At 43.6% G+C, this 27,052-nt stretch overlaps 1 protein-coding gene across 1 annotated transcript in view; it reads left to right on the top strand.

Moving 5' to 3' along the window:
• dchs1b (dachsous cadherin-related 1b) overlaps window positions 1–27,052 on the top strand; it is an 84,711-nt gene that overhangs the window by 46,503 nt on the left and 11,156 nt on the right. Inside the window, exons 5-14 of the mRNA XM_023402562.2 lie at window positions 16,369–16,557; window positions 17,850–18,081; window positions 18,877–19,113; window positions 19,934–20,995; window positions 21,219–21,406; window positions 21,763–21,859; window positions 21,988–22,145; window positions 24,426–24,866; window positions 24,980–25,275; window positions 25,410–25,525. Coding sequence (XP_023258330.1) covers window positions 16,369–16,557; window positions 17,850–18,081; window positions 18,877–19,113; window positions 19,934–20,995; window positions 21,219–21,406; window positions 21,763–21,859; window positions 21,988–22,145; window positions 24,426–24,866; window positions 24,980–25,275; window positions 25,410–25,525 — 3,016 coding nt within the window. The remainder of the gene's footprint in view (window positions 1–16,368; window positions 16,558–17,849; window positions 18,082–18,876; window positions 19,114–19,933; window positions 20,996–21,218; window positions 21,407–21,762; window positions 21,860–21,987; window positions 22,146–24,425; window positions 24,867–24,979; window positions 25,276–25,409; window positions 25,526–27,052) is intronic.

The raw sequence follows: 27,052 nt of genomic DNA, 5'->3' as shown, positions 1-27,052 counted from the left end.
GGGTGGGGTTTTAGGGGGTGAGAAAAACATCATCATATGGATGCCTCTTGGAGGTCAAGTAAATACATTAAGGGCTAAGCACACGGAGAGGAAGTGTGGGCAGAAGCTGATTTTGGCAGCAGTGCAGTAAAGTGGGGGCAGGGAATGAGGGGTGGGGGGATGCAAATCTGTCATAGCAGGTGCATCATGAAGGAAAGCGTGAATGCTGTGTGTTGAGGGGTGTAGCTGCAGAGGGAAAGGTTACAGTTTTATTACTTATTATGCTTTATGATTGAAGGTAATTGGCAAACAAGATCTGTATTACTGTAAAATACTGTTCACTGTATCTTTAGATCTCTGCCCCCCCCCCTTCATCTTCCACTCTGCCCCTTTTCTCCTCCCGTTCCTGAAACCCAAATCCACTCAAACATGGCTTTAGATGTGTATAAGAGACAGCTCCCAGGCTGCCTTTGGTGTGACCAGCCATGTGATAGCTGGGACCCCATCATTTCCCATTACCGTGTGGCTTAGTGCATCTTAGTCAGCGCCTCCTACCTTGAACCCCTTGGCTTATGCTGTGCTGGAGGTCTGTTTCCCCCGTGACTTCAAGCTAATCTCCCCTCTGATTCCCAGCTAAACCTCTCAACCTTCATCGCCTGTCCTCCCCTCAATTATTGGGGGAACAAATGACGCCCCAAATAGGTAACTGACGTGTAAAGAAGATTCACAGAGAGAGAATTCCTATTTTTTCTTTCATCCACACTTCATATGAAACCATAAATACTACTGTATTCTCTTTGTCGTCCTTAACCCTCTTCTTCACATCTCCAAAACACCACATTAGTTCAGCTTTCCCTCCATAGATATATATATATCTATATGTATATGTGCACCTTCCCTCACACACGCTCCTTATCCAAACAATTTCCATTCCTCCCAACACATACTGTACCCGACACTTTCCCCCGCACATCACCACCTCATCCCTCAGTACCATACCCATTAGTGTAATCTCTCTTTCATCCCGTTAACTCCTGACTTCTGTTGACACCTCCTTCCTTCTTCCTTGCTATGCTGTGTGGGATGGAAACGACAGGTGCATCATGATGTACACAGCAGAGCGCACGCAGCTGAGCTGATCACGTCCATTGAGATGTGGAGTCCGGACCGGAAAGGCTGGAAGTAGCATCTCTGTTGCTGCTGGCAATTCTCCCCTGTTTTTCACTCTGCCAAAGACATTGTAAAGTCTCTCCAACTTTTTTTTTTTTTTCCATTCTCCAACTTTTTTTGGAGGGTGACGACATCTTTTTCTATCTCCTGTGAACGTAAATTAGCTCAAACTTTCTGCATGAGAGATGAGGTAATCAGTGCTGTGTTGGCTTTTTTTTTTTTTTTTTTTTCCTTTTCTGTGGTTAATCACGTCAGAGATGCTGTGGTAATGATTCAGCACAGTGAATGAAGGCGGCGGAGATACAGATAGCAGGAAAGATGGAGTGATGAAGCAAGAAAAGGCCCCTCAATTAATCAGTCGCTGGAGTCTCATTAATTCTTTCTTTGAAGCCAAAGTCTCTCTATGCGGAGACGATTCAGCTTTAAATTAATCTTCATTCCCACTTATCTCGGCTTCTTCGCCTCTGTTTAAGCAATTAGGATTTTCAGTTTCCCAACATTCAGATAAAGTGACTGTCTAAGTATTCAACATTCTTTTCAGTACCTGTGGTATGTTGTTGTACTTCTTTTACTGGAGACAATAGAGTAATCTGTAGCTCAGGGCCCCCGTCTGCCCGGTTCATGTCTGCAGTGTTTGTGTTCGAGGTTACTACCGTGCTGCACGGTGCTCGCAGTGTGTGTCTGTGTTGAGAAGTTGTTTCCCAGCGAACTGACTGATGAAGTGCGGATACGCAGCTGATTTAAGACCTCTTTCAGCACGTCTGTAGGTGTGCAACGCTAACCTCCCTTCTCCCGCTTCCTCTTCTTTTTTTTTTTTCACTCATACTCTCCCTCTGTCTCTTTTCCTCCCCTTTCCTCTCATCCCTGCCTGATTCGCTCCCTGCAGGAGTTGGCTGTGTCTCTGACCCCAGGGCTGCATCATGCATAGCCAACCTGTTTTTCTTGGAAATTCCAGTTGGCTGAGCTAACCGTGGAGGATGGGATGATAATGGGGGGAGGAGGGGACGTACACATGTGTGCTTGTATACCTCTGTGCACATGAATGTGTCTTTAATAGATGCACTAAATCACTGACAACCTGGTTTATCAAGTGTGTTTTGGGTTTTTTTTTACGAGGCCTCCGGTGCGCGCTTTAATCTGATAGGTTCCCTGCTGGACGGCTGAGCCATCACTGTCTGCAGTGACGGTCTTTTGTTAGCGCCGAAATCAGAGGGACAGAGAGACAAATGAGAGAGAAAGTTGCCGACCCAAAGGAACAATTAACTTTAATCCTCTCTGGAGGAACCGATGAGAGAAGATGAAAAGCGGGGACCAAATAAAAGAAAGAACAGAGAGAGCGGAGAAAGACAAAGATGATTTAAGCAGCCAAGGTAGCTTTAGACAGAACAGTTTATCCCCAGAATAACTTGGCTGCCGCTTCTAAGCACGGTCAAAAATTCTGGGGATCAGGCTTTGGTCCTGCATGAACTGTTATTTAACAGGTGCTTTAGGAATCAGGGATGTGTTTCTCACCACTTCCTCATATTCACCTCACATATGCAGAGTCAGGAAATTAATTTAACAAGGATAAGCTAGTTTTTCACCCCCTTAGGCTGTGTATGAATCTGTAATCGCAGTGTCTAATATCCCCCCCCCCACATATACACATGGAGGCTTCTCGCGTCTCGGTGGGTCAATTAAATGAGTGTGTGTTTGTGTTTGTGTGTGTGTGACAAGTAGACAAGAGTTTGGCTCCTGAACCTTCAGCAGGATAAAGTTAATCAATATTGTTCATTAAGATGTAATAGCTTCGACTACAAGTGGACCATTCAGCAGTTTGTGCGACAGTACGCCTATACTGTGCGCGAGTGTGTGTCTCTTCTTGTGTGCGGGTTACTGAGAAATATACGTTTTAACCGGACCTATCAGTCTTCACAACGTCAACGCGCATCATGCGTAGCTGGCGGAGTTCGTGACCCTTCAGGGTCTTGCACGGGAGCCGGAGAGTTTAACCCTCTCAACATTGAATTTGCTAACTGTGTTAGGTTTCATTTCGCCGTCGACCTCGATGCTAATGAGCGTTAACGTACAGAGAATAACCTCTTTATGTTTCTCTCAACAGTCGCTGCCCGGGTGACCCATGTCTGACTCTCTGGCTGTGGTTCAGGCCTGGGTCAGTCAGAGGCTAATTCATTTATCATAGCTGCCTGTTTCTCCTAACTGCACAATCAGCTTAGCTCCATTGTCAGTGAGAGGTCTAATATTAGCAGCCATTTAGTTTTGGTGCTTGTTGTTCCCCTCCCTTCTCATGCACATGACCACAGACATGCACGAGGTCAAGGTCATGTAAAGCAATGTACTGCAGACACAGAAATGATCAGATATGCACCTGTAACACGCACGAGTTTTGGTTTTTATAATATTACTGTAAGCTGGCGAAGATCTCGTCTAACATTAACAGATGGAACATCTGCAGGGAGACAACACTGAGGGAACGTCAGCGGGAACATCTTCAAAAAAAAAAAAAAAAAAAGAAGTCAGTTCACTGTGCAGAGAAACATTTGGCTTGAAGACTTGATCACGGATGCAGCCGCAGAGCATCCGGTCACATCTCACAGTGTTGCCCAAAAGCTGATCGTGTGCAATTCAACTTCATTAGCTGATGGTTTTCCGAGGAGCGGCGCTCTGAGAGCAGAGAACCACCGTCTTGCTATTTTTCATTTCATCCAAGGAAGTGTCGTTCCAGGTTTTCACGAGTAGTTGTTGAGTGATCGGTTAAAGATTCCTCATATCAAAGATGGTGTTTTAATTTTGACATGAACACCAACAAAATTAGACTTGTTTTTTCTTTTTTGTATTTTTACTTTAAAGTTGTCAAGCTGCCAAACAGTTTAATTGGCTTATTTAAATAGCCTTCATTACACAAAACTCTGTGCTGAGGCTCTTTGAGGTTCATTAAATGACCTGCTTTGGTGTAATTGTGCATTTTTTTCAAGTATGGGGCTCTCAATTTGTACGAGAATGAGTGTATTTAGGTCAAAACATGCCTGCCTGTGGCTGCACGTGCACACCTGCAGTATGTGTGTGTGTGTGTGTGTTCCTGTGAATGTGAGGCAGATACAGAAAGAGGCTGTCATATACAGGCTTGTTGGTGTTAGTTGTTTCTCTCTTGTTTGAGAGGGTGACTTCCTATACACACTATAGGACAATATAAAACGACAGATGCACATTGTTATATTTTCTGATTTACTGTTTGAAGTGTGCTGGGTCGCTATAAAACTGTGCACAAGCACACACGAAGGATCTTATGGTTTTGGAGCCGCTGTGGCTCTCTGCAGTCAACAACTATCAGAGTAACCCAACACCAGATGTAAGCTCAGAGCTCAGGGGGTGCTCCTGCTATCTTTTACTATTATCACCTCCCCCAGGAGGAGGTCGCTAAATGACCTGACCTCAGGAAGAATCAGGGAAAGAGAGAGCGACATGGAGAAACTACAGACACAAATGAAGGACGAAAACTGAGGCAGACAAAGAAAACACACACACACACACACACACACACACACACACACACACACACACAGCTGGTTGAATGTATTCAGTGTGCATATCTGCCATGCCTCAAAAAAAGAAAAAAGAGAAGGCAAGTGAGATTAACCGTGCTGTCACATCACACAGGTTTTTGATCACAAACCTCTTCTTCCGTGTCCTTTTTCTTTGTAACAAAAATATACAAATAGATTCCCTATAATCAAGGCTGCGACACTCCTGCCACTTGTACAAAGATAACAGGTGTTCCCTCCAATGTTGTCAGTGACAGCATTCATGTACTGTCACGGGTGACCTGTTACACACACACACACACACACACACACACACACACACACACACACACACACACACACAGACACACACGCACACACCCAGTCATCTTTAGGGGTCAAGGAAAGAAAGGCGCAGCTGGAAGTTTGGCTCACCTTTGACCCTTATGACTCACCCTGATTTAATCAACACGCACACACAAACACACACACACACACACACACACACACATGCCACACACATGTGCACCCACACACAGTTTGTAACGACCCTCATCTCTGAAGCTAATACTATCAGATGACTCTTTGGCTCTTTGTGCGACCCTTTCCTGGAGGGCAGAAATAAGCGAGGTTTAGTCTGTCCCCAATAAAGCCGAGCTTACTTACATTGATAAACACACTCTGCTTTATTAGTGCGAACCTCCCACAAAGCTGCGTTTTTAGTTTACAGATCGAGAAATAAAATGACACCGAAACATAAATGTTTATGTGGAGAAATTCAGGCTTCGACGAGCCTGCGAGCCTGTATGTATTTAAAAAAGCCTGCTGCTCCACAGAGGGGGGACTTGGTTTCAATCAGATTTACTTTATAAACCCGTGATTTAGTTTGAATTGGAAACATGTCAGGGCAGAATCCTTTAACTCAAGTTTGGCTAGATTTATTGTATTCTTAGCCCCTGGGCAGAGATAATAATAGATAAATAATGTAATAAGTCTTTGAGTTAAAGGCTTCCATCTGGCAACGTACGACGATGCCCTAACCACGGCAGTGCCGTAGGCATAAAGATACATGGAATCATTGTGGCAGAGACAAATGATTTTTGGAGTTTACCTCCGTGTTTGCATGAGGTCAGCCATTTTTATATGGCATGTTTTGAACGTGGCGAGAGGTGGAGAAACGTCTGTGGTTTTTCAGTGAGTCATGTTTGGGTTCTCCGCTCACAGAAACAAGGCTTTTTGTTGTTTTTTTTGTTTTTTTTATCCAGTTGTCCACAGTCAATTGATACATCTAAAAGTTCCCAAGTTGCTTTGACAGTTTATCAGCCGCTTACATTTTCAAAATAGCTCAGCGCTAGGGGTGGGCGGTCACAATATTGCATTCCTCTAATAAGGATATACTGCACATCAGATTAAGTGGAATGTATTAAAAACAAATTAAATACTAATGATGTTAATTGCAACAAAATGTTTCACATTCAGATGTGTAAAACTAAATCTTCAGTAACTGATTTTATTGTTTTTTTTATGGCACTATCATCACAATATGATATCACAAATGATAATATTGAATTATTGGCCATTTCTAATGTCTAAATGCTTTTAGTAACCGTTACCAACAGCCATTTTAACTGGTAGAAAAATATCCTACAACCAAAATTCATCATTATTTGGCTGGAGCCTGGTGTTAATTGATTGATTAACTGTCCTTAGCACTGGAGCTCAGTGTTGACACGGCGACTGACGAGGCCGTGATGATGAAACTGTCTCGTGGCCTCGGGGATCACATCCAGGAAGCACAACCAAATGGGTGGAGGGCTACAGAAGCTTAGAGACACTATTTTGGTTGAGTGGAGTGAAGCTGTGCAATCAAAAGGGGATAAGCCTGAACCTTTTGTGTGCCGTGTTTAGAGGGTGGTGCGTGTATCTCTATTTGAGTATGAACTTGAACCGTATTATTGAGAGGGCAGGGTTTTCCCGTTGGCCCCAGATTAGAAAAGTTTGTCTAAACACTTCAGACTAATATGGCGATGGTGGTAATACTGTTTATTTAAAGACTGTAAAACATCAGCTTCTATCAGGAAAAACTTGCCCACAGAATATAAACATGGAGATAACAGATTGTTTTCTTGGCGGCACGTATCTAATTCACCGCCAGTTCAAAGTAACATTTTTGTCCTCCCTTTGATGAGATTTTGAAATTTTGCTGATGACAGAATCTTATTAAGCATATTTCAGCTCTTAGCAGCTGTCTTCATGATGGATTGTTTAAATCACACCTATTGATCTCCTCCTCTCTCTGCATTTTGCTCTCACAGATGGACTAATCAATACACATAATCAGAACTGCTTCCCTTGTCCGCCCATGTAACACACCCACACACACACACACACACACACACACACACACACACACACACACACACACACACACACACACAGACTGGATATCACAACACAATATTTGCCAATTTGCAAAACCCACACACTGAACCATTTTCCAGAGAGTTTATTATTGTGCACGGACCATCTTCTAGCTTCCTGTCTTTCCATGCAGACGATGCTTAACAACATAAAATACAAATTGGAAACAATAACCTTCAACAAGATGCTAACCCTCAAGTTCCGAGTGCCCGCTCCAAATGATATCCTTTGAGATTTGGTCAAAGAGTCTCACACACTCGTCAAAGAGAAAATAAAAAATCCTGTGGTGTCCCAGCGGAGGGGGAAAAAACAAAAAAACAAAACAGATTCCACACTCTCCCCATCTCTTTGTCATGTTTTTATTGGATAAACCACGAAAATGCCCAAAATTTATATATACACACACACATGTCTGCTCCCATTCCCGGAGAAGTGCTGCAGCAGAAACACAGATGCATCCTCCTAAACACACACTGCTGTTTTAGCTAGTTAGAGGATTTGAAATTACCCAGAGTGGTGTCCCCGAGGCAACCGTCGGGCCCGCTCACCCCCTCAGTCATTCATCGTCTCGTTCATCCAAAAAACCCAACAGCTCAGACGGTCTCAGACAGCAGTGCCCTCAGTCTGAGCTCCAACTGCAATCCGCCTTTGTGCTCTCTCGCTCCTTAATTACTGTTTTCTCTTCATCTCTGGAGCGAAATTACAACTGCAAGACAATAAGTGATAATCATCGCTCGCTTTATATTACAGACCTCGCTGTGTAAATCAAAGATGCTGGCCTGGAGGAAACTTTGCTTTCATGCGTTGCGTATTTTTTTCCCCTCTTGTAGCAGGATTTTAACGTCTTCAGAAAACATAAAACAGGAGAGTTGCACCGCTCATCAACAATGTGACGGCGTTGAGCCTCATTACGCTCACAAATGCCTGAATTTGATTGCTGACCAAGGATCACTGACAGGGGCGCAATGTCGGTTCCCCTAATTATGCTTAATAATAAAAAAAAAAAAAAAACTCCCAATGCTTCTGTTGCTTCTATTGTATCCAGACTTAAGAGCATTTAATGACCAACTGTGAATATATAGCTGCAATTTTTATTCGTCTCGGCGGGCGGTAAACGTGCACACTCACCCCTCAGCTTTGACACTTGACCTCAAGCTCCTCATTAGCTTCCCTGTTAGCAGACAGCGACACTAAAATCTCTGGTATTTCACAGATATGCAGATCTGTCGCTAGCAGCTGCTGCACCGGCCCTCAGCGAGAGTCTTTTGCCGAGGCCTCGGCACACAGACAGAGAGACAGGGGGTTTAAATGGCTATAAATATTTAACAGTAAGTAAAAAAAATAGGGCTGATTTCCGCGCTGATTAGGCCAGCTGTCAGTCAGGGCCCACAGGATTCACTTTGAAAAGGGATGGGAGGGGTCGCGGGGAGGCACCGACACACACATTACAGTAGACAGGCACATGCACAATTGCGCGCCAGGGTTAAGAGTTGCCACATTGCAGGGCTTTGCACAAGATAGGATCACTACCATCTAAATCCCCTGCGTCCCTTATCACTCCTCAGAGTCCAGTAAGGTGATGTCATCCCTCATTGTGCTCCCCTGGCCCTCTGTCCATCCCTGTAACCAGCTTTTTATCTCCCTCCCTCCCTGCCACCTCACAGCTCAGCTCCCTCGCCTTTCCTTCTCTTCTTGTTTTTAGAAAAGAGATGACAGGTTGTTATCGATCCACAGGGCAATTGCACCTCTGATGATTTTCCTGTTCCAGTTACATATTAAAATCTAAAGATGTGTCCGGAGGGTAACACGTAGTACTCAATATTATAACGCTGAAACGATTAGTCAGTTAATCAATCGGCCGAAAAATTAACTTCCAGCAATTAAGATAATCTCATCTTGGGCTAAATATTCACTGGTTCCAGCCTCACTAATGGCAGAAATTACCGCTTTTAGAGCTCTATAAAATCAACATAGTTCATGCTTGGTCTTCGGAAACTTTTGATGATCTTAGGCTTAATCTCGACTCCCCCATGACTCAGATTTGACTTGTTACGAAACAGAATCCTGGTCCCTTTTTTTTTTTTGGCTGTTTTATTTCAGCAAAGCAACACACACACTCTTGCCACTTGCTGCTGGGGGACTGGCGAAGCAAGTTGCCTGCAATCAGAGTATCAGATTGCTGCTGAGGTCCATCTTTTGTTTTGTTGCTAAGCCTCGAGTATAAGCAGGCGCAGAGACTGACAGCATGTTGTTCAACCAACGTGGGCGAAACCAAGCCTTGTGTTCTTTAACATGAGATGCAGCCCAAAGATAAACTTCCTAACACACACCACATGTCTGCACGTTAAACCCCATGGGCTAAAGCTGTAACTCTATGGTATAGTTTACTGTTTAGCTTTGAGTGTGGACCATCCTGCTGTATATGTATATATGTGTGTGTGTGTGTGTGTGTGTGTGTGTGTGTGTGTGTTCGTGCACAATTTTTCACATTTGCGGGAGACAGAAAGAGAAAGAGAGAGTTCCAGTGGCCATCATCCTTTATTATGATCATTAATAATATTAGCATTCTTTCTTCCAAATATAGAAGTCAATCTCTCCCGCTCCGTCTCTTTCACCTCCCTCTCCTTCTCTTCCCTTCAGTGGTTTGATGTTCCTAATCATTTCCAGCCGTGAACTCCACATGAAAGACAACAAGCACTTGCCATAATAGGGTGCTGAAAGAACGAGCGAGGGAGAGGATAGAAAAGAGGGGAGACGCTAAAAAAAAAAAAAAAAGATGGAAAGGGGGAGGTCAAGGAAGGAATGGAGATGGAATAAGACGCGAGATGAAGCCTTGGTCCTCATCGTTCCCATTTCAAGGTCTCATGTTATCATTAGCCCTGCCTTTTGTTCCTTTGCCAAACCCCCACACATCCACCCCTCCTTTTTTTCATTCCCTCTTCCACCTTCCCCTCCCTTCTCTCCCTTCCTGCCATATATCTTAATTGTACCCACAGTGCCTCAACTCATTGGCAACAGTGAGGAAGAAATTGATTTGGAGACTTGAGAATGCCTAATACGAGGAATGCATGCTCACTGGAGAGTGAAGGAATGTGTCAGTGGAAAAAGAGCAGCAAAGTTAAATGAGTGTTTTAGCTCCGTACAACACCCTGACACCAGTTACTACTTTCAAATCCAGACTTCCAAACAATTTCATTTGTTGTAAATAACTTCAGCTTGTGTGCAATTATCCGGCAACGATGCATTTGCTTCACAGTTCTCATGCTCTTTTATGGTCATTGCCGCTGCTTTAAAGAATAATTCAGGTTTATTACAGTTTGGGTCTAATTTTCATAGTTCCTGCCATTGTTTTTATATCGATAATAATAAGATTGTTCTCATCAAGTTAATTTCTTAGATCTGGGATTGTAGTGACATCCTTAAAAATTAGTCAGATGGGGAAAGAAAACATAAGCAGCCATGATAAACAATCAAACTCCCAGATTTGCGAAACAATCTTAAAACAATCTTAAAAATTAAGCAAAAGATTAAAAAAATATTGTAAAATTACCAAAATCATGATTTAAAAGAGGAAATATCTGATCAAAGAATTGGTAAACAAGACTAAGATTCAGTACCATTTCAAATAGAACTGAGTTTCGATATCTAGCCCTAGTTTCAAAGTCAGCACGTTGGCGAGCGCGGTGTTACTATAACCAACAGAAACTGGCAAAAACTACAAAAATGAGTCATAATCAACTGGTGGTGGACCTGCATTTGCATTAATATAGGCTTCTTCTTGGCCTGTTTGACCTCGGAGATGATGATTGCTTTATTAACATTCAGGCCTGGCAACAGTCAGAAGGAAGAAGTGGATTAGTTCGGTATACCTCTCTGTGTTTTACAGGTTTCACCGTGAAAGCCTATAGAATATCTCCCTCTCCCTCTCTTTCATGAGAAGCCATAAAAGTCCACAAGTGCAGCTGCCTCTGAGAATCTCTGCGCAATCTCCCTCTGACACTAACTGATGTTTTACAGAGACAAACTGCAGGGAACAGCGGGGCCTATCTGGAGCAGCGCCCACATCTGGAGAAGATGAGAATAGAGGGGAGCAAAGGGGAGCGGAGATACAGTACGGCAAGAGGGATAAAGCCGTGAGTATAGTGAAACAGAGAGAGGAAATAGAAAGGGAAAGGAGTAATAAAGTAAACAAGGAGAAAACAGGAAAAGCACAGTCCAGGATAGTAAAAGCAAATAAAAGCTAGTGGTAGCAGTGCAATAAAGGCTGGGCGGCTGGTATCATTAGACAATACCGGTTAATCTGCACCATGTCACAGACAGAAGGCCACTCCTTCTGTGCAGCATTAAATACCACTGATATATGAGTGTGGGCGAGTGTTGAGTTGCAGAAAGGAAAGGGGTTAGGTGTGTGTCTTGAGATCTAAGTAGACCCTCGGAGAGATATCCGCTCTATCTGAAAGCAAAAGTTCGCGACAGTAGGAGCGTACGACAGCGAAAGGCTAAGTGGAAAGGACGAGAGACAAAGAGACTGAAAGAGAGAGAGCGTTTGTGAGGCCAATGAGTGATGAGGTCTGGATCCTTGCTAATGCTCCAGTGAGTGATTGCTCCTCTTCTGTCCCAGCCAGGGATGAATGGCTCTCTATGGGCAGAAAACTCCAGGCCTGAGTCCTGGCTGAATCCGATACTCTGCACGCTCTTCCTGACTGTTTTTCACATAGTCCTTACTGGGCTGACGTGTACTGTGTAGGACTTACACTGCGTCTTTTCACAGATATATTGTAGCTGGTCAATGAACTGCAATGTGTGTAAATCATGGTACTGTATGAAAGGCATGCTGGATGAATTTATGTTGCATGTATTACAAGTTCAGATGGTTGGCAGACGCTTAACTGAAGCAGTAGATTTTAAAGGCGGGTTGGGTTCTGATGATTTTTCCACTGATAAATGCTCAGAAAGTCCAGAGCACACGATCAAAGTTTAAAAGGAAACTACCCAGCTGGTACCTCAGATACTGCATATTAAAAATGATGATCAGCTTTAAAGGAGTTTTCCTATTGCAACATGGCTAGAGTTAGCATTAGCAGCTGTTTACTCACCAGTCTAGAAGAAATGTAGCGAGTTCAGCATCAAACTTCATTCCTTTACCCGCCAAGAGATGTCTCAAGCAGTGGAAAGCAACGCCAATGTTAACTCTTGTCTCTATCACATCTCTTCTTCTACTGAAGTTAGCACGCTAACCAGCTAGCCCTGGTCCGTCACTTTCCAATAACGACCCTCTGTAGCCTCCAATCGGCTCTGAAGACATAGCGCCGCTCAGAGGATGTATTATAACCTCCTGTCTTGTCAACGCAACAATGGCCGAAGCTCTTGTCAAGCTACAATCTTCATCACCTACTTCCGGCAAGAAACCATGTTCATCAGCAGAGAAAACGTACAAATAGCCCCTTTAAATGCACGGTCAGTAGTCAGGCAAAGAAGACACTTTTGTGCCATATTCCTGCAAAATGTGTGCAGCTCTGTTCAAACAAAAAGCTGAAAAATAAGTTGAATACGTGCTCACATAGTTTGCATCATGCATCACAGCAAACTGATACAGATATGACCTCACTTTTCAGATGCTACAGCTGATTGCCCTGGAGAAAATTAACTGATCGTTTTAGTAACCTTAATCACTTTGTTACCTTTGGTCTGCTCCACTCCACGCCATGTTTACCCGATGTTTTCTCCACACACACTTTAGTGGCGTCAGGTGAGATATCAGCGCACCCTAGCAAAAGAACCACATTGGTGGTTTTGCAAGTTTTAGCCCATTAACTATAAATTGTGTAGCATTGCTACATTTGCCACCTTCCAGACAGCCATTAGTTTCAGTTCATTCCAATAACACATGGAAATCAACTTGCAAAACCGCCATTATGGTACTTTAATATAATATTGACCACAATAGGATAAGAATTTCTTTTTATCTTCTACGGCTCATATCTGTAAAATGCTGCGTCATCCAAGACAACTTTAACTGTGGGTAATGAGGCACTTACGAGGTTTGGTGTCTTGCTCTAGAGCATTACAAAAACCAACCAGACCAAACTTTTGACTTTTCAGCTAAAGAACAGGCCTTGTAACAACTAGACCACCCTGCTACCTACAATGCACCCTCATCCAAAAATCTGTGTAAAAGTGGAACAGCCATATGGAGTTATAACCACAAATATCACAAGCACAATGCGAGCAGGCTGCATGCTTAAGAGCAACAGAGACTTAGATGTTGACAGGTATGGGCTGCTGTCTGTGTTTGTGTTGCTATGTAGTATGTTTATCACAGCGGGACACCTCCGGAGGAGTACGATGAGGAATAGGTGTGCAGAGCCCAGGGCTGGCTGGTCCGTCACAGATGAGGGAACAAGATCCAGCGTGGGAGGAAATTCTCCCTGGCAAACACCCTCGTCTGGCCCACCAGATCTCTTGATTTAAGAAGACACGTCGAGTGTGTGTGTGTGTTTACTAGATTACCTCGCAGGCTTCAGAGCTGTGCTACTTTTTATTTTATTGATGAGATGCGTGCTCTAAGTGCAGAACAGGGCAACAAATTGAGAGAGGAGTTTTGGGTATCAGAATCGGCATGTCAGTTTGATCCAACCGGCTGGCCTGTGCAGTGGAAACTGAACATTGGTGCTTTACTGTCAGATGGATTGACAGGTGGGAAATGTACTGATGACAGAGTTGATCCTTACAAGCTCCTGTCTTCAGGAGGTTTGATGTGATTTTCTTCTGCTACACATTTCAAACTGTTGTGCTCTGACAAAACTGTCATGTATTTCATCCACAGAGTTTTGTCTCTGTCTCTGTTTTGTCACTCTGCAATTTTTTTTTGCCTGGAACTACATAACCTCTGTACTGTGTGCAATATGTTGCAGCAGGAAAACCCAAATCATTAAAGTTTTTATTTTATAGCTCCAAATGTTTCCAAGTAGACATTTTCTTACTGTGGACCCTCCTTGTGTTTGTATTGCATATTTTTTCCAGCATGAGGAATCCATAATGTTGAGGGTTTTTTGAATTTTTAGAGCGTGTGGAGAATCAATGACCTGCTCTTCTTGTTTCCCAGCCTGAATGCAAGTCCTTTCCAGTCCAAGCCTCCATTCAAAACTACCTGTATGTCCAACGCCTGTATTTCATATAAACCTAACAAACGCAGTCATGTCTCATTTGCTTCTTTATCCATGGTAGACCAAACTTTCCCTCCACGCCTTTGTGATCTACAGACTTTTGTTTCGATGAAGTCACCCTGTGACCAGGTGGGCGGTCATGGATGTTTAAATCGCTTTAATTAGATTTAGTGAAAAGGATGGGGTCATCATATATGTGAGTGTCTGTGTATGTGTATGCGAGAGAGATCATGTACGTGTTCATCCAGCTATCATCACCACAGTTGGCTAATCCATCACAGACCAGCCAGAAAGATATGAGGAACACCCAGACATGAGCCCAGATCCCAAAGATAGTGTCAGTTTGAGCACTGTACTCTACAGGAAGTCCCAGCAATGATCTAAAACCCCCAGCTGTAAACACTGACCAAAGCAAGCGGCACAGTTTGACCCCCCTCCGCGACCACAACCGTCGAGCCAGGGTAACACTGCGACTACAAACCCAGAAAGTGCTGCTCTAATAATCCCATGTTTTAATGTCCTATAGGACCAACAGTATGAGTCAAGGTGGTGGTATTTCTCTCTGTCTGTCTATAGCCAGTAGGTAAATGTAATGGTGAAGACATGTGTTGGTGGGACGGAAAGAGGGTTGTTGCCGGATGTCTGCTACGGTGGTCCTGTGCTCTGTGGGGTTCAGGGCCAGGGCGAGTTCAGATGTAAGATTCAGGCGTATGATGAAATCATTAAGCGACAAGCGTAGACACAAGAAATGTGTCTCTTCCCTTTTTCAATTTAAACCCTTTTTTGAGAAGTTGAAGGGTGGAAAACACGATACGACAACGGATGTGGAAGAGCGTGCACTTTAAACTGTACGATGATATTACATAAGAATATTGGGTGCTACTGTTGAAAATGTAAACCAAGTGAGATTTTGATAATAACAATATTGATCCTATAGTCATTGTAGTCATTTCGTATAGTTATCCTATTAAAATAAGTCTCACATACCTCACCTTGGCCTCAATAGTTTACTATTATAGCATCGTATTGTATTTCATTCGGACACAAAGGAATATCCTTCTTTGGTCATTAAAACGTCATAAACAAAATGTCTTTTGTCATTGTGAAATCAAACACTTCAGATATCTTACTGTTGCCGTATGAGAAGAGACTGTATGACACAGGAGCCGGTCATCTCACAAGGTCTCCTGGATCTTGGCTCGCTTTCAAGGTTTTTCGAGATCTGAGGTAGACTGCTACTTAAAACAAGCACCATAAACGCCACCAAACAATGTTATGGACCAGTGTAAAACTTCAGTCAGGGGCAGGAGCACAGAGCACCAGAGGACATTTCCCTTTTTGTGTTTTACAAGGAAATTTTACAATGCAATTATACATTGTATATTTGTATGGGTGTGTTTTTGTGCATGTGAAGCAGAAAGTAGGATGTTAGGATGAGACGTAATGGGTCAAAGATTAGGTCAGGAACTCTGTCTTTGTGTGAACAGTTTGAAGTCAGTTGTAAGAGAAAAATGGAGGCACATGGCTCTAACAGTCTGGGTAAGATAAGTCTGTATCTCATTTAAATGTCGGCTGAAAACCGGTTCATGTCACTTGACCTTCCGACATTCATTAAAGTGTCTCTCTTGACCTCTGAACCAGGCTCGCAACCTCTGTCAACACTCTCCTCTCCGCCTTTACTAAAGGTTACCTGTCAGTTCCCTCCCTGTGTATCCACCACCTGTTCCCTTTGCCAACACACCACGGGGGAGATCTATCCTTTTTTTGTTTTTACACACTGTATGTGATCTAAAGAAGTGAATTGCTCTCACAGATGCTTGTCTTTTTTTTTATTTTTTTTTTTTATAGTGCTCTGGAAATCATAACAAGTTCTGCTATGGTGTGTGATATTTGGACAAGTGCAGATGTATGGGCTTGTGAGGTGACTGTATTATGGGACATTATTGTGATAACAGAAAGGCCCTTTGCTCGTATATAATAATCATGACACGTGTAGGTTTTCTTTCACGCAGATTTTGGAACCAGCTCTGTGTGTTTATGTGATCCTTATGTCTCACAGGCTGTTTGATACCTCTGGACCGTCCACTTACCTCATGCCTCTTTTCCCTCAGGTGTCAGCCACAGATGAGGATCGGGGCTCCTTTGGTGCCATATCCTACACTCTGGGCTCGGGCTCTGGAAGTGTGGTGCCAACACACTTCACCCTAGACAAGGAGACAGGTCAGCTGTGCACCAGCACTGCTCTAGACCGGGATGAGGGACTGGACAAATTTGAGTTGACTGTCACTGCAACGGATGGTGTAAGAACACTTCTACCTTAAACTATAGTATGAGAGCATCAATACCCCTTTTATGTGTGCATGATAAATATTAAGCTATAGCCATAAATTTCTGAAGGTGACCGAAACGTCAAACTAGACTGAAGTTAATCCGTGACCAAACACTTTGGCCACTGTGTGTGTGTAATGCTCCATCTTATCAAAGCCTCAGGCTGAAAGCAAATTAAAGATGTGTACAGCTGCAGGAAAATAAATCTGATCAAAGACACATTCAGGATATGTTTGAAGATGACAGCATCCTGTCCTGTACCCAGTGTCTTCAAAAAATATCAAGGGGAACTGCAACAGCATGGCAAAGCAATCAGAGGAAAACAGAAGGAGTGCATGGAGGAAAAAAGTAAAGAAGTAGGGAAACAGATCCATTTTAACAGTCTGTTTAAATTACCTTTTGCTATAGGATAATACTATTAAAGTTAAATATGATTCCTTACCTGACCACATTTACACTGTCTTTGTTCTAGGATCATCCCAATAGACCCATGCACATTTAAAGCATCAATTAATCACAATAGATGCACTTAAATAAATTCAATAAAGCGTTCTCTCTCTTGTGTATAGTTGGGTTGCATAAAGAAATGGATACATAGCCATTGCTACACATGTACTATTATAAGTCATTGTAGTGGTAGTGTTCTCATTCTCATTTTCTTTGTTTAGCTCTGTTCAGGTAAAGATTAAATTCAGGTCTATAATTTACCATCCAACCCCCACAATGCTTCTTCCTTTGCAGCCCCAGCACATTCCCCACTTGAGCCAGCTGGTGTCTGTTCTCTTCGTCTCGACTATCCCTGTTTTTAATGGTCTTGTAAAACTAAAGCCCACAGATGCGGCGTAATGAGTGCAAACTCTTCAACTCGCTGACAAATGCATAGAGCGGTTGGTTGGCTCCATATTTCAGAGATCTTCACCAGAGAACTCATCTTTCTGTCTTCCGTTACAGCTGCTTCGTCTTTACAGTGTGACATAAATCTATTGTCATGGTTTCAAAACATGAAAGTCCTGGACTGTCACTGTCACCAAGGGAAAGACAACAAATTCAATGTTGTCTTTGGGGATATACTGTGTGGGAAGGGAGGAAGGATGTGATTTAAATGTCCACTCTTATGATTTAGCCGCCTTTTATTTCAATAGTGTAGTCAGTAAAGGTCCATGATATCATTTCAGCATTAGCCAGCTGCTGTGACCCTGCGTACTGACTTATTCTAATAAAAAAATCTTGAATCAAATCTAATTCAATTTTTTTTCTTTTTCAGGGTGGTCTGAGCTCAGTAGTCCGTGTGCATGTCTCAGTGGTGGATATTAATGACAACCGGCCCACCTTTTATCCAGTCCTCTACACAGTCAGTCTCAGTACCCATAGCGCCCCAGGAACCTCTGTCGTCAAGGTAACAGCCAATGACCCTGATGCTGGGGAAAACGGCAGGGTGACCTACCGCACGGTACCTGGAGGAGGCTCCACTTTCTTTACCCTCAACAAGGACACAGGTGTGTGTGTGTGTGTGTGTGTGTGTGTGTGTGTGTGTGTGTGTGTGTATGTGTGTGTGCGTGTGTGTGTGTGTGTGTGTCATGTTTGTTCAAAAAATAGCAAAACAAACAAACATGAAAAAAACAGAACATTTGCAAACCAAATTGCAGTAAATGCTTTTTAGCTAGTTGAGGCTAGCTGCTGAGGCAACCAGCTTTAGCTAAACCAAATTTCTCATGTTTCGTTGAATTGAAAAATCAGTTTAGTAACTGACTTTGTTATATGACATAAATAAGTCAGTAGCTAAAGTCTTAGATAATACTGGAGAGAAGAAAAGCCACAAAACTAGTCTCTCTAAAAGCTCGCTCATAGCTTAGCACAGCAGCCCCTAACTCTAAAGGAACTCATGTGATTCAAAGTTGTTTAGCGACGTTTAAATCACATATTTAAATTCATGTAATTCATCATTAATTAATAAATCTAGCTCCTTAGTATAAATGAAGAACAGAGCTGAAGAAGAGACAAGAACAAATTGTGTTTGTAGATTCTGTGTTTTCATGTGCTCTTCAGATGGTCCAGACATCGAGTGCAGGATCTAAATGTTTTTTTAAATTTTCTAAGGTCTGTTAAGATTTTACAATCTTTGTGTCTGTTATACAGTTTGGCTAAAGCCTTTAAAAACCTCAGATCTGTTTTCTGTAGTTAGTGCTCTCGACCTTTGTGTCCACTTTGGAACATTTCAAACTCATGGAACATTTAAAAAAAATGAGTGGATATAGAGTAAAATTTCTTCTCTTTATCTCTATCCTCTGCAGGTGTAATTTCTCTCTCTCGCTCGCTCCATGGCAAAGCCAACACAGTAATCTCCATGGTGATATCAGCTGAAGACGGTGGTGGTCTGACGGCGCCAGTCAATGCCAGGGTGAACGTGAGCGTGGTGGGAGGCTCGGTGGCGTCTCCCGTGTTTGAGCAGGCGCAGTATTTCTTCACCGTGACCGAGGACGTTCTCAGAGGGACGGCGGTGGGAGTGGTCCGCGCTGCCACCAAGACAGGTGAGGAGGACACCTGTACACTCATGTCCTCTCTATTTTTTTTTCTTCTTTACATTACTGTATGTCTGTGTCTGCACTCCCTTTAGTCATTGCATGTTTGCTTTTATCATTTGACTTCACATACCTCACCACTGGGAACCTGTTTTATGTGACTTACCTGTTTCCATCTTTCTGACAAGTACCAGGACAGAAATGCACTAATGGGCTGGAGAGTACACGATGATTTACCTCTCACCAGTACAAATACGCAAGCAACAAGAGCATGCACTCCATTAAGAAATCACATCCATCACACAGCATGTGCTTTACTGCGGATTATTTTCACTGTGGCTGGACCTTTATATTCTCCCGCTATTAGTGATGGAGAAATGGATTTGGATGGTGCTACAAGTCTGAGTGGGAGTAAGAATGGAGTGTTCTCAGTGGTGTAGTGGACAGAAGCACACTTATCTCTGTCTGTGTGGCAGTACGAGGCTTTCAATGAATCCAGACCCTCGCCCAGTCCTTCATTAACACTTACATGAGATATGAGCTGAAATAAATACACCACATCCCTGTCTACTAAAATTGGGTTTGGATCTGTCATGTGAATGTTTTATGTGCTGGGTATATATTCACTTAAAAGAAGTGGAGTGGGAAATCAACAGTCTCTCATCACTTTCAGTCCTGTTTAGTGGTAGTAGATTTTTAAAAAGATTTTTTAGTCATTTATTGACAGAAATGTCAAAGATTTGCTGCTTCCAGCTTCTCAAATGTAACTTGAATACCAAGCATTCTGGGAAATTTTAACATGCTTTTTTTTACTGTTGTCTTCCTTTAGGTGTCTCTAAGGATATCTTCTACTCCATCTCTTCTGGAGACCCTGATGGCTACTTCACAGTGGACAGTGCCTCCGGTACCATTCGTACAGCCCTTCCTTTGGACCATGAGACCTGCACCAGTCTTGACCTGGAAATCCAGGCACGCTCTGGCTCTCCTCCAGCGTACGGAACCAGCCGGGTACACATAACCATTTCGGACGTCAATGACAATGCCCCCACCTTCCTCCCCTCCTCGTCAGAGTCCCTTCTTCTACCCGAGATCACCAAAATGGGGACTGTTATCTATCGCATTCAGGCCAGCGACAAGGATTCTGGTCATAACGGTCAGCTCAGCTTCGACCTGGTCTCTGCTGGGGCAGCAGGCAGCAGTGGCCAGAGGACGTTTGGTGTTGACCGGGGAAGCGGGGAGGTGCGTCTGATTGGGAGTCTGTCATACGAAAATGTCCCTCGCTATGACCTTCAGGTGGTTGCCAAGGATGGTGGAGCGCCTCAGCTCAGCTCCACCTTCACCCTTGTGGTCCACATCCAAGCACAAGACGCACAAGGCCCCAACTTTGACACCCTGACTTACCGAGTGGAGCTACGGGAAAACACACCTCTCAACACACGTTTCCTCCAGGTTCGAGCACTCAACAGAGAGGCTTCTGGGAACGGGGGAAGCTCTTCCTCATCTTCTTCCTCCTCCTCTATTTCCTACCGCCTTAGGCCTGATGGTGACGCTGCCGGGTTTGGCATCATGCCAGATAGTGGGTGGCTGTTTGTTCGTAGCTCTCTGGACCGTGAGGTCAAAGACATGTATCTGCTGACGGTCCTGGCCACCTCAGGCCCAGGAGGGGCGGGGAGAACCGGCAGTGCGACTGTCAGGGTGACAGTGACGGATGAGAATGACAATTCTCCCAGACTGAGCCAGGAGAGGGTGTTCCTGGCTGTCAGAGAGAACCTGCTGGCCGGAACAGGCTTTGGCAGGGTGTCTGCGACAGACAGAGATGCAGGACTAAATGCTCGACTGACCTACAGGCTGCTGCACACTGACAGACACTTTCAGATCAACTCCCAAACAGGTGAAGATAAACACGTTGAATTATCTTTTTTAATAGGATTTAAGAGCAGCAGGATTACATGTAATTAATGTAGTTAAATGTGCTCAATAAGCAGCACTAATACCAGCAGGATTTCCTTTTAATGAATTAATGACTTGCTGTTTGTCACTTAAATTAACATGGTAATTAATCCCTAACTATTGCAAGTAATCCAAGCTGAGGCCTTCACTCAAATTGTGTTCAGGTGAGATCAGCACCCGCCTCGCCCTGGACAGAGAGCAGCAGTCCAGTTACCAGCTTGTCGTGGTCGTACAGGATGGGGGTACACCGCCTCGCAGCGCCACCGGCACCGCTCATATCACTGTGCTGGATGAAAATGACCACGCCCCCAGCTTCGCTCATGCCAGGCCAGAAACGGAGCTGCTCCTTCAGGTGAGAATGAAGGGAGATTAGGTAGATCGGGTGAGGGGAAGATGAATATCACAGTATATAATGATGAACATAACTTGCAGCGGGTTTCAGCGTGATTTCTGTGCACCTATACACAAAAGCTCAGCAGCAATATGTTTTGTGACTTTCACTCCCAAATGCCTTCACTAATACCTTGTGATTTTTGCAATACGTATTTACCAATAAATAACAGTTTCTCAAAGTTAGCTTTCATTTTTGAAGACTCTTAAGTCTGATCCTATTATGTATGTGCACCAATGTGTTTCCTTTCGCGTTATCAGAGGAATATAAGGAATATATAAGAGGCTAATATGAATAACAATGCTTCTCGATTGTAGGTGATGGAGGGGCTTCCATCTGGGACAGTCTTAGGGACAGTGTTGGCCAAAGACCCAGACGAGGGAGAGAATGGGACCATATACTACTCTTTATCAGGTGAGTGTTGTAAATTCCTCCTACACTTTCACACATTTCAACATTCACATTATCCAATTGTTATACAGTGTTTCATCATCATTACTTTTACTTTGAGCTGACATCCTTCTCTGTTTCATCCTCTGAAGGCCCCAGAGCAGAACGCTTCTCCCTCAACCCGACCAGCGGTGAGCTGCGAACCGCCTCCCCTCTGAGGTCGACAGAGCGAGCCGAATACGTCTTCACTGTGACTGCCGCTGACCACGGCACACCAGGCCTCAGCTCCACCTGCCAGCTGCGTATACAGGTAAACATAATCTGTACATTTTCCAACCTACAGCTGCATGCACATTTTCTTGCCTCTCAGAAACATTTCTAAGACACTCGACAATTTTAAACAAAGGCCAATTTTGGTGACCAGGCCAGAAACTGTCACATGTACACATTACCTCAGTCCTTTTGCATTCCTTGCTGCGAGTAATTTCCTCAAACTGTGCACAAAGCGAACAGTATAACTGTCAGAGGAATTGGAAGAGTGGTAAATATGAGAAGGAGAGAAACTGAACCTGGGCCTGTACAAACAAAATCATCTATCCAATCTAGTGTGCGTTTCCTGCTCCAAAGGTTAGTAGGGTAACCAAAACCCAAGGTGAGAAACCCCGAGCTGCAGGAGGAAGCTGGTCTTGACTGAGTTATTGTTCTGAACTTTCTTTTGGAGGGTCAATCCTGCATATCAACATACAATATCAGGAATTTGACATCAGGAAAGAAAATGTTCTGCCACAAAGGCATTTAGCCAGAGAAGGGTGGTGGCTTGCTTTGACTATGGAGCTTTTAGCTCAGTGTTTTTTATGTGATGTGATTTCAGAGAGGAAAAGGATGCTAATTACCGCAGGAGCGCTCGCCTTAGATGTTGCTCGCGCCCTCCTTGTGCGACACTGAGATTAGACAGAGGGGAAACAGGCACCTTGGAATCAAATGCTCCCAGATGAGATTTGATGAGAGCCAGCTGCATCAAATCGCACAAAGAGAAAGGGAATACACCACTATACGGTAGCAGGGAGTGATACGTACGCGCACAAAGACACGCTCGCTGCAACGGCACATTTCAAACACTCTCATGAGGTAACATTCCCACATAATGATTTTGAGATAACATTTCAAATAGCTGTGGGTGAAATCAGACACAGGGATATTGTTGTACACCACAAGTACTTCAGTGCTCATGCTAGCTGGCTCATATGCAAAAGGCATTCGGGGAAAGCCAAGGTAAAGTACAAGTAGTACAGTTTCTGGCACCGCCTGGTAAAGCATCACATTCAAGATAGCTGAAACTCTGTGATGTATTTGAGCAAATGACTTTAGAAGAAATCAAGACTTTCTCGAACCTGTAGTCCTGTCAGCTTTTATGAAAACATTTGCAGATTAAACACACCACGAACCGCAAGTGAATGCAGTCAGTTCTGGCTGAATTTCACTTGAATTTCAAAATCACTGCCCCATTTTGTTTTGAGGTGGACTGTGACTGGCTTGCTGCATCACTACAATGAAACACAGAGGGAAAAAAATAGAACATGGTTCAATTGAATAGCTTTTTGTCAGGAAAAAAAAAAGGGAGTCACAAACATTGACATATGGTCTGTAGCACGTTTGAGCTGCAAAGGTTTGCACATATAGGGTCAGTCAGCACATAAGGCTAAACTATCCACATCCACACATTTTCCTCTTCTTCTAAGTTTATCCTTGCTATTCACGCTTGCTACAGACATCAGAAAGATGCAATTCATTGCAAGAGATCCTGGTAACGAAAGCAAAGTGTGGTGTGTGCATGGATTTTTTTTTTTTTTTTTGATGATGAAACCAGACCAAATCTGCTTATGTTTGCTGTCTCTCGAGCTCTTTTGATCTGTCCCAGAGCAACACTGAACCCTGAAACTTGCTCAAAGTGGCGAAAGGCCCTTGGCACGTGTTTGTTTCCTATCTGACCACACTGCTGCAGATGGAGCGCTGCACTTCTTGCTCTGCATTATTTCAACTGGAATATTTACACTTTTCCCTCCCATCACACCCTTCATTATTTTGACACAGATCGCAAATCCTGTCTCTCATCTTGAAGCCAAAATGCCACAGTGTCGAGATATTTACGGGAAGAATTGAACATAATGCCTTCATGCACAATGAAAATGCCTGTGAGGGTTATTATGGTAATAACAACAAAACAGACACAGACTACAGCCCAAGGCTATGTTTAGGGATGGGCTCGGGTGAGAGCCATATAGCTGCATTGTCTGCAGAATACCAAAGGAAATAAGATCCAGTAACATGAACAGCACAGCACTCGCCTTGACACTTTTTTTCCTATGCTTGGTTACAATAATACTATTTATATACAGTATATATAGACTGAAATGTTTTCACTGGGCTCTTTCAGTCTGTTGTGGGACACAGGGACGATTAAAGACAAGGATGTCACAGTCACTTCATTGTACAAATTTTGTTATTGATTACTTGCATGACACAATCTGAATCATCATGATTTATTCAAGTGATTTCCCACTGATTCTGACCCTGGTTTCTTTTCCTTCAGGTTCTCAGCTCCTCCAAGTCCAGCCCCAAGCCCAACATCCTCTCAATGACCCTGAACACAGTGGAAGGGGTCGACCCGGGCTCCATCATTGGCAGCGTCCGCCCGCATGACAAGCATGACTCTGCTATACTGGAAGGCCAGGTGACCTACCTGGTAGTAGGGGGCACGGACCGGGATGGGACCTTCATGGTGGACCGTTTAAAGGGTGATGTATACCTGGTGCGCGAGCTCGACTTCGAGAAGGGGTCGAGGTACACTCTGCACATCGAGGTGTCCGACTTCTCCCAGGCGTTTCCCAGCAGCCACCTGGTGCACCTGGATATCAACGTGCAGGATAGCAATGACCACGCCCCCCAGTTCACAGAAGACCCTGTTACCATCGTGGTCCCAGAGAACATGGAGCCAGGGGCTTCCATATACACCTTCCAGGCTGTGGATCAGGTGGGAAACTGAAATTATTTATCTGTTATTTACATTATTTACAACTATTTACTTTTTCCTTTTTTTCTGCTGGATCAAAAATTCTTCTAAGTCACGTGCTTTCTTGTTTGTAGGACGGCAGTGGACCCAACAGCGAGCTGCGTTACTCCATCGAGCACCACTGGCCTGACACGCCTGACCTCTTGATCCTTGACCCCTCCAGCGGAGTCCTGACCCTGGGGCAGAAGTTAGACCGTGAGTCCACACCCTCCCTCTACCTCGTGGTGCGGGCCACGGATCAGGCAGTGGATCCCTCTCAGAGGCGCTGGGGTTCGGTCACTGCCCGGGTGTTTGTGACGGACGAAAACGACAACGCTCCGGTCTTCAGCTCTCCGTCTGCGGTCAGTGTCATGGAGGACCAGCCTGTGGGGTGAGTGGCGTGTCGGACTGTACCTTCGTGCACATTTCAGTCATGACTTTGACAGCTTTCAGTCATCAGACGACACAGAAATCTACTTTCATGGCTCCAAGCTTGAACATTATGATTTGTGTCTTTATTGACAGGTTTGTGATTTTGTACGTGATGGCTCGAGATGCCGATGAAGGTGAAAATGGCCGGGTGTCATACAGAATCCAGACGGGAAACAGTGCTGGTCGCTTCAGTCTGAACCCCAACACTGGTAAGCTTATTTTTAGGGTGCGACACAACATCTAAAAATAATGTTAAAATCATGTAACAGGAGACTGGGGGATTTCCCCTTTATATACAGTATATCCAATTTACACTCCATCAAGGGATGATTACAGTAAAATTCACCACATCATTTCTTGCGTCTACAATCCTGTTTTGAATGATTTAACACTGCAGGACGTAGTAGTAGTATGTGGCTATTTTTTTCTGTGGGATTTCATGATTGATAGATAATCAGTATCCCACCCATGGACGCCCCCTGGATGAACAAAACTTTCCAGAAGATGGTAATTATCCACTGAAGTGCTGCGTCTACAGGGTCTCAACTGCTAAAACACTCATAACCCTCATAACCCTCTTTTACTAGACGATCTTTCAATGCCTTCGAGCAATATTTCACTTGAATCATGCTTTGGTGTTCTTTCCCTGACGGATTTGTTCATGGGAACAGATCTTTATTTGGGCTAGGGACGCGGACGGCCTTTGATATCTTATATATGTGTATGTGTAATCTCTTCATCACTGGAGCTGGGTGGTGTGGGCGTGCTCAGCTCTGGCTGAGGTGGGATTAGGAACCGTAAGACAGACCTTTAATGCAGCTTCCAGATGTAAGAAAGCCTTTACTTCATTACTGTCAAGTGTCTGGTGCATTTGCAAGGGCTGATTTCACTTCTGGTTTGTTTCTCAGACTGTGTGGTGCTTATGGCTTAAGCTTATGGTTAATATTAGCTGTAATAGCAGATTAGCATTGAATTGTGAAGACATTTACCAAACTACCGGGTAATATGGGGGGGTATCATTAGCCTGATTACTGCCTATAAATTATATGTCTGCTGTGCCAATATTACATTTCTATTATTTCATATTACAACTGCTTTACTGCTGGTTTTATTAACCACTTGAAAGCTAATGTTTCCTATATTTTCCTTCACTTCTTCTTAACTAGTTTCAAAAGTAGATAAAACATTTTATCCATGAGAACATTTGAGAACATTGCATATATATTTATGGATGCAGCACTGCATTAAATGAGAGATTCTGTCTTTTTCCTGACATTCAGTATATAGTATTAGTAGTATTCCCTTTATTATTTATAGTATTATTCCCTGACATATTTAGTATTTTTGGAGACCTTTTGATCATGGATAAAATTTAAATAAAGTTTAATGTGATTACGAACTCTCTTGATACTATATCAGTGACAGTAAATTGGCTGCAGAGGAGGATGATGTAGTACAGGTTTGCATCTGTCTGTGTTTTTGGTTAAAACGTGGGAACTAGCAGGACTTCACAGAAACATCCGAGCCACAGCCTCACAGAACAGTTAGCACACGGTGTATGTGTTTGGCACGCTGTGGCATCAATACACTGCACACATCTCCCATGCACAGCGTGCCAGCTAAACTTGTACACTTGCTGTGAACTGTACACACGCACATGCACACATTTAATATTTCCTCTCATGTTGGCTGACCCTCCTTGTAGTCAGGGTGATGACATGGGTGTGGGATATAGA

This window comes from Seriola lalandi, unplaced genomic scaffold (assembly GCF_002814215.2).
Source record: "Seriola lalandi dorsalis isolate HSWRI2012SDOR001 ecotype SW California unplaced genomic scaffold, Sedor1 jcf7180002053944, whole genome shotgun sequence".
Taxonomy (NCBI): Eukaryota; Metazoa; Chordata; class Actinopteri; order Carangiformes; family Carangidae; genus Seriola; species Seriola lalandi.
Note: the sequence above shows the minus strand (reverse complement) of the source record. Positions and strands in the feature narration are given on the sequence as shown.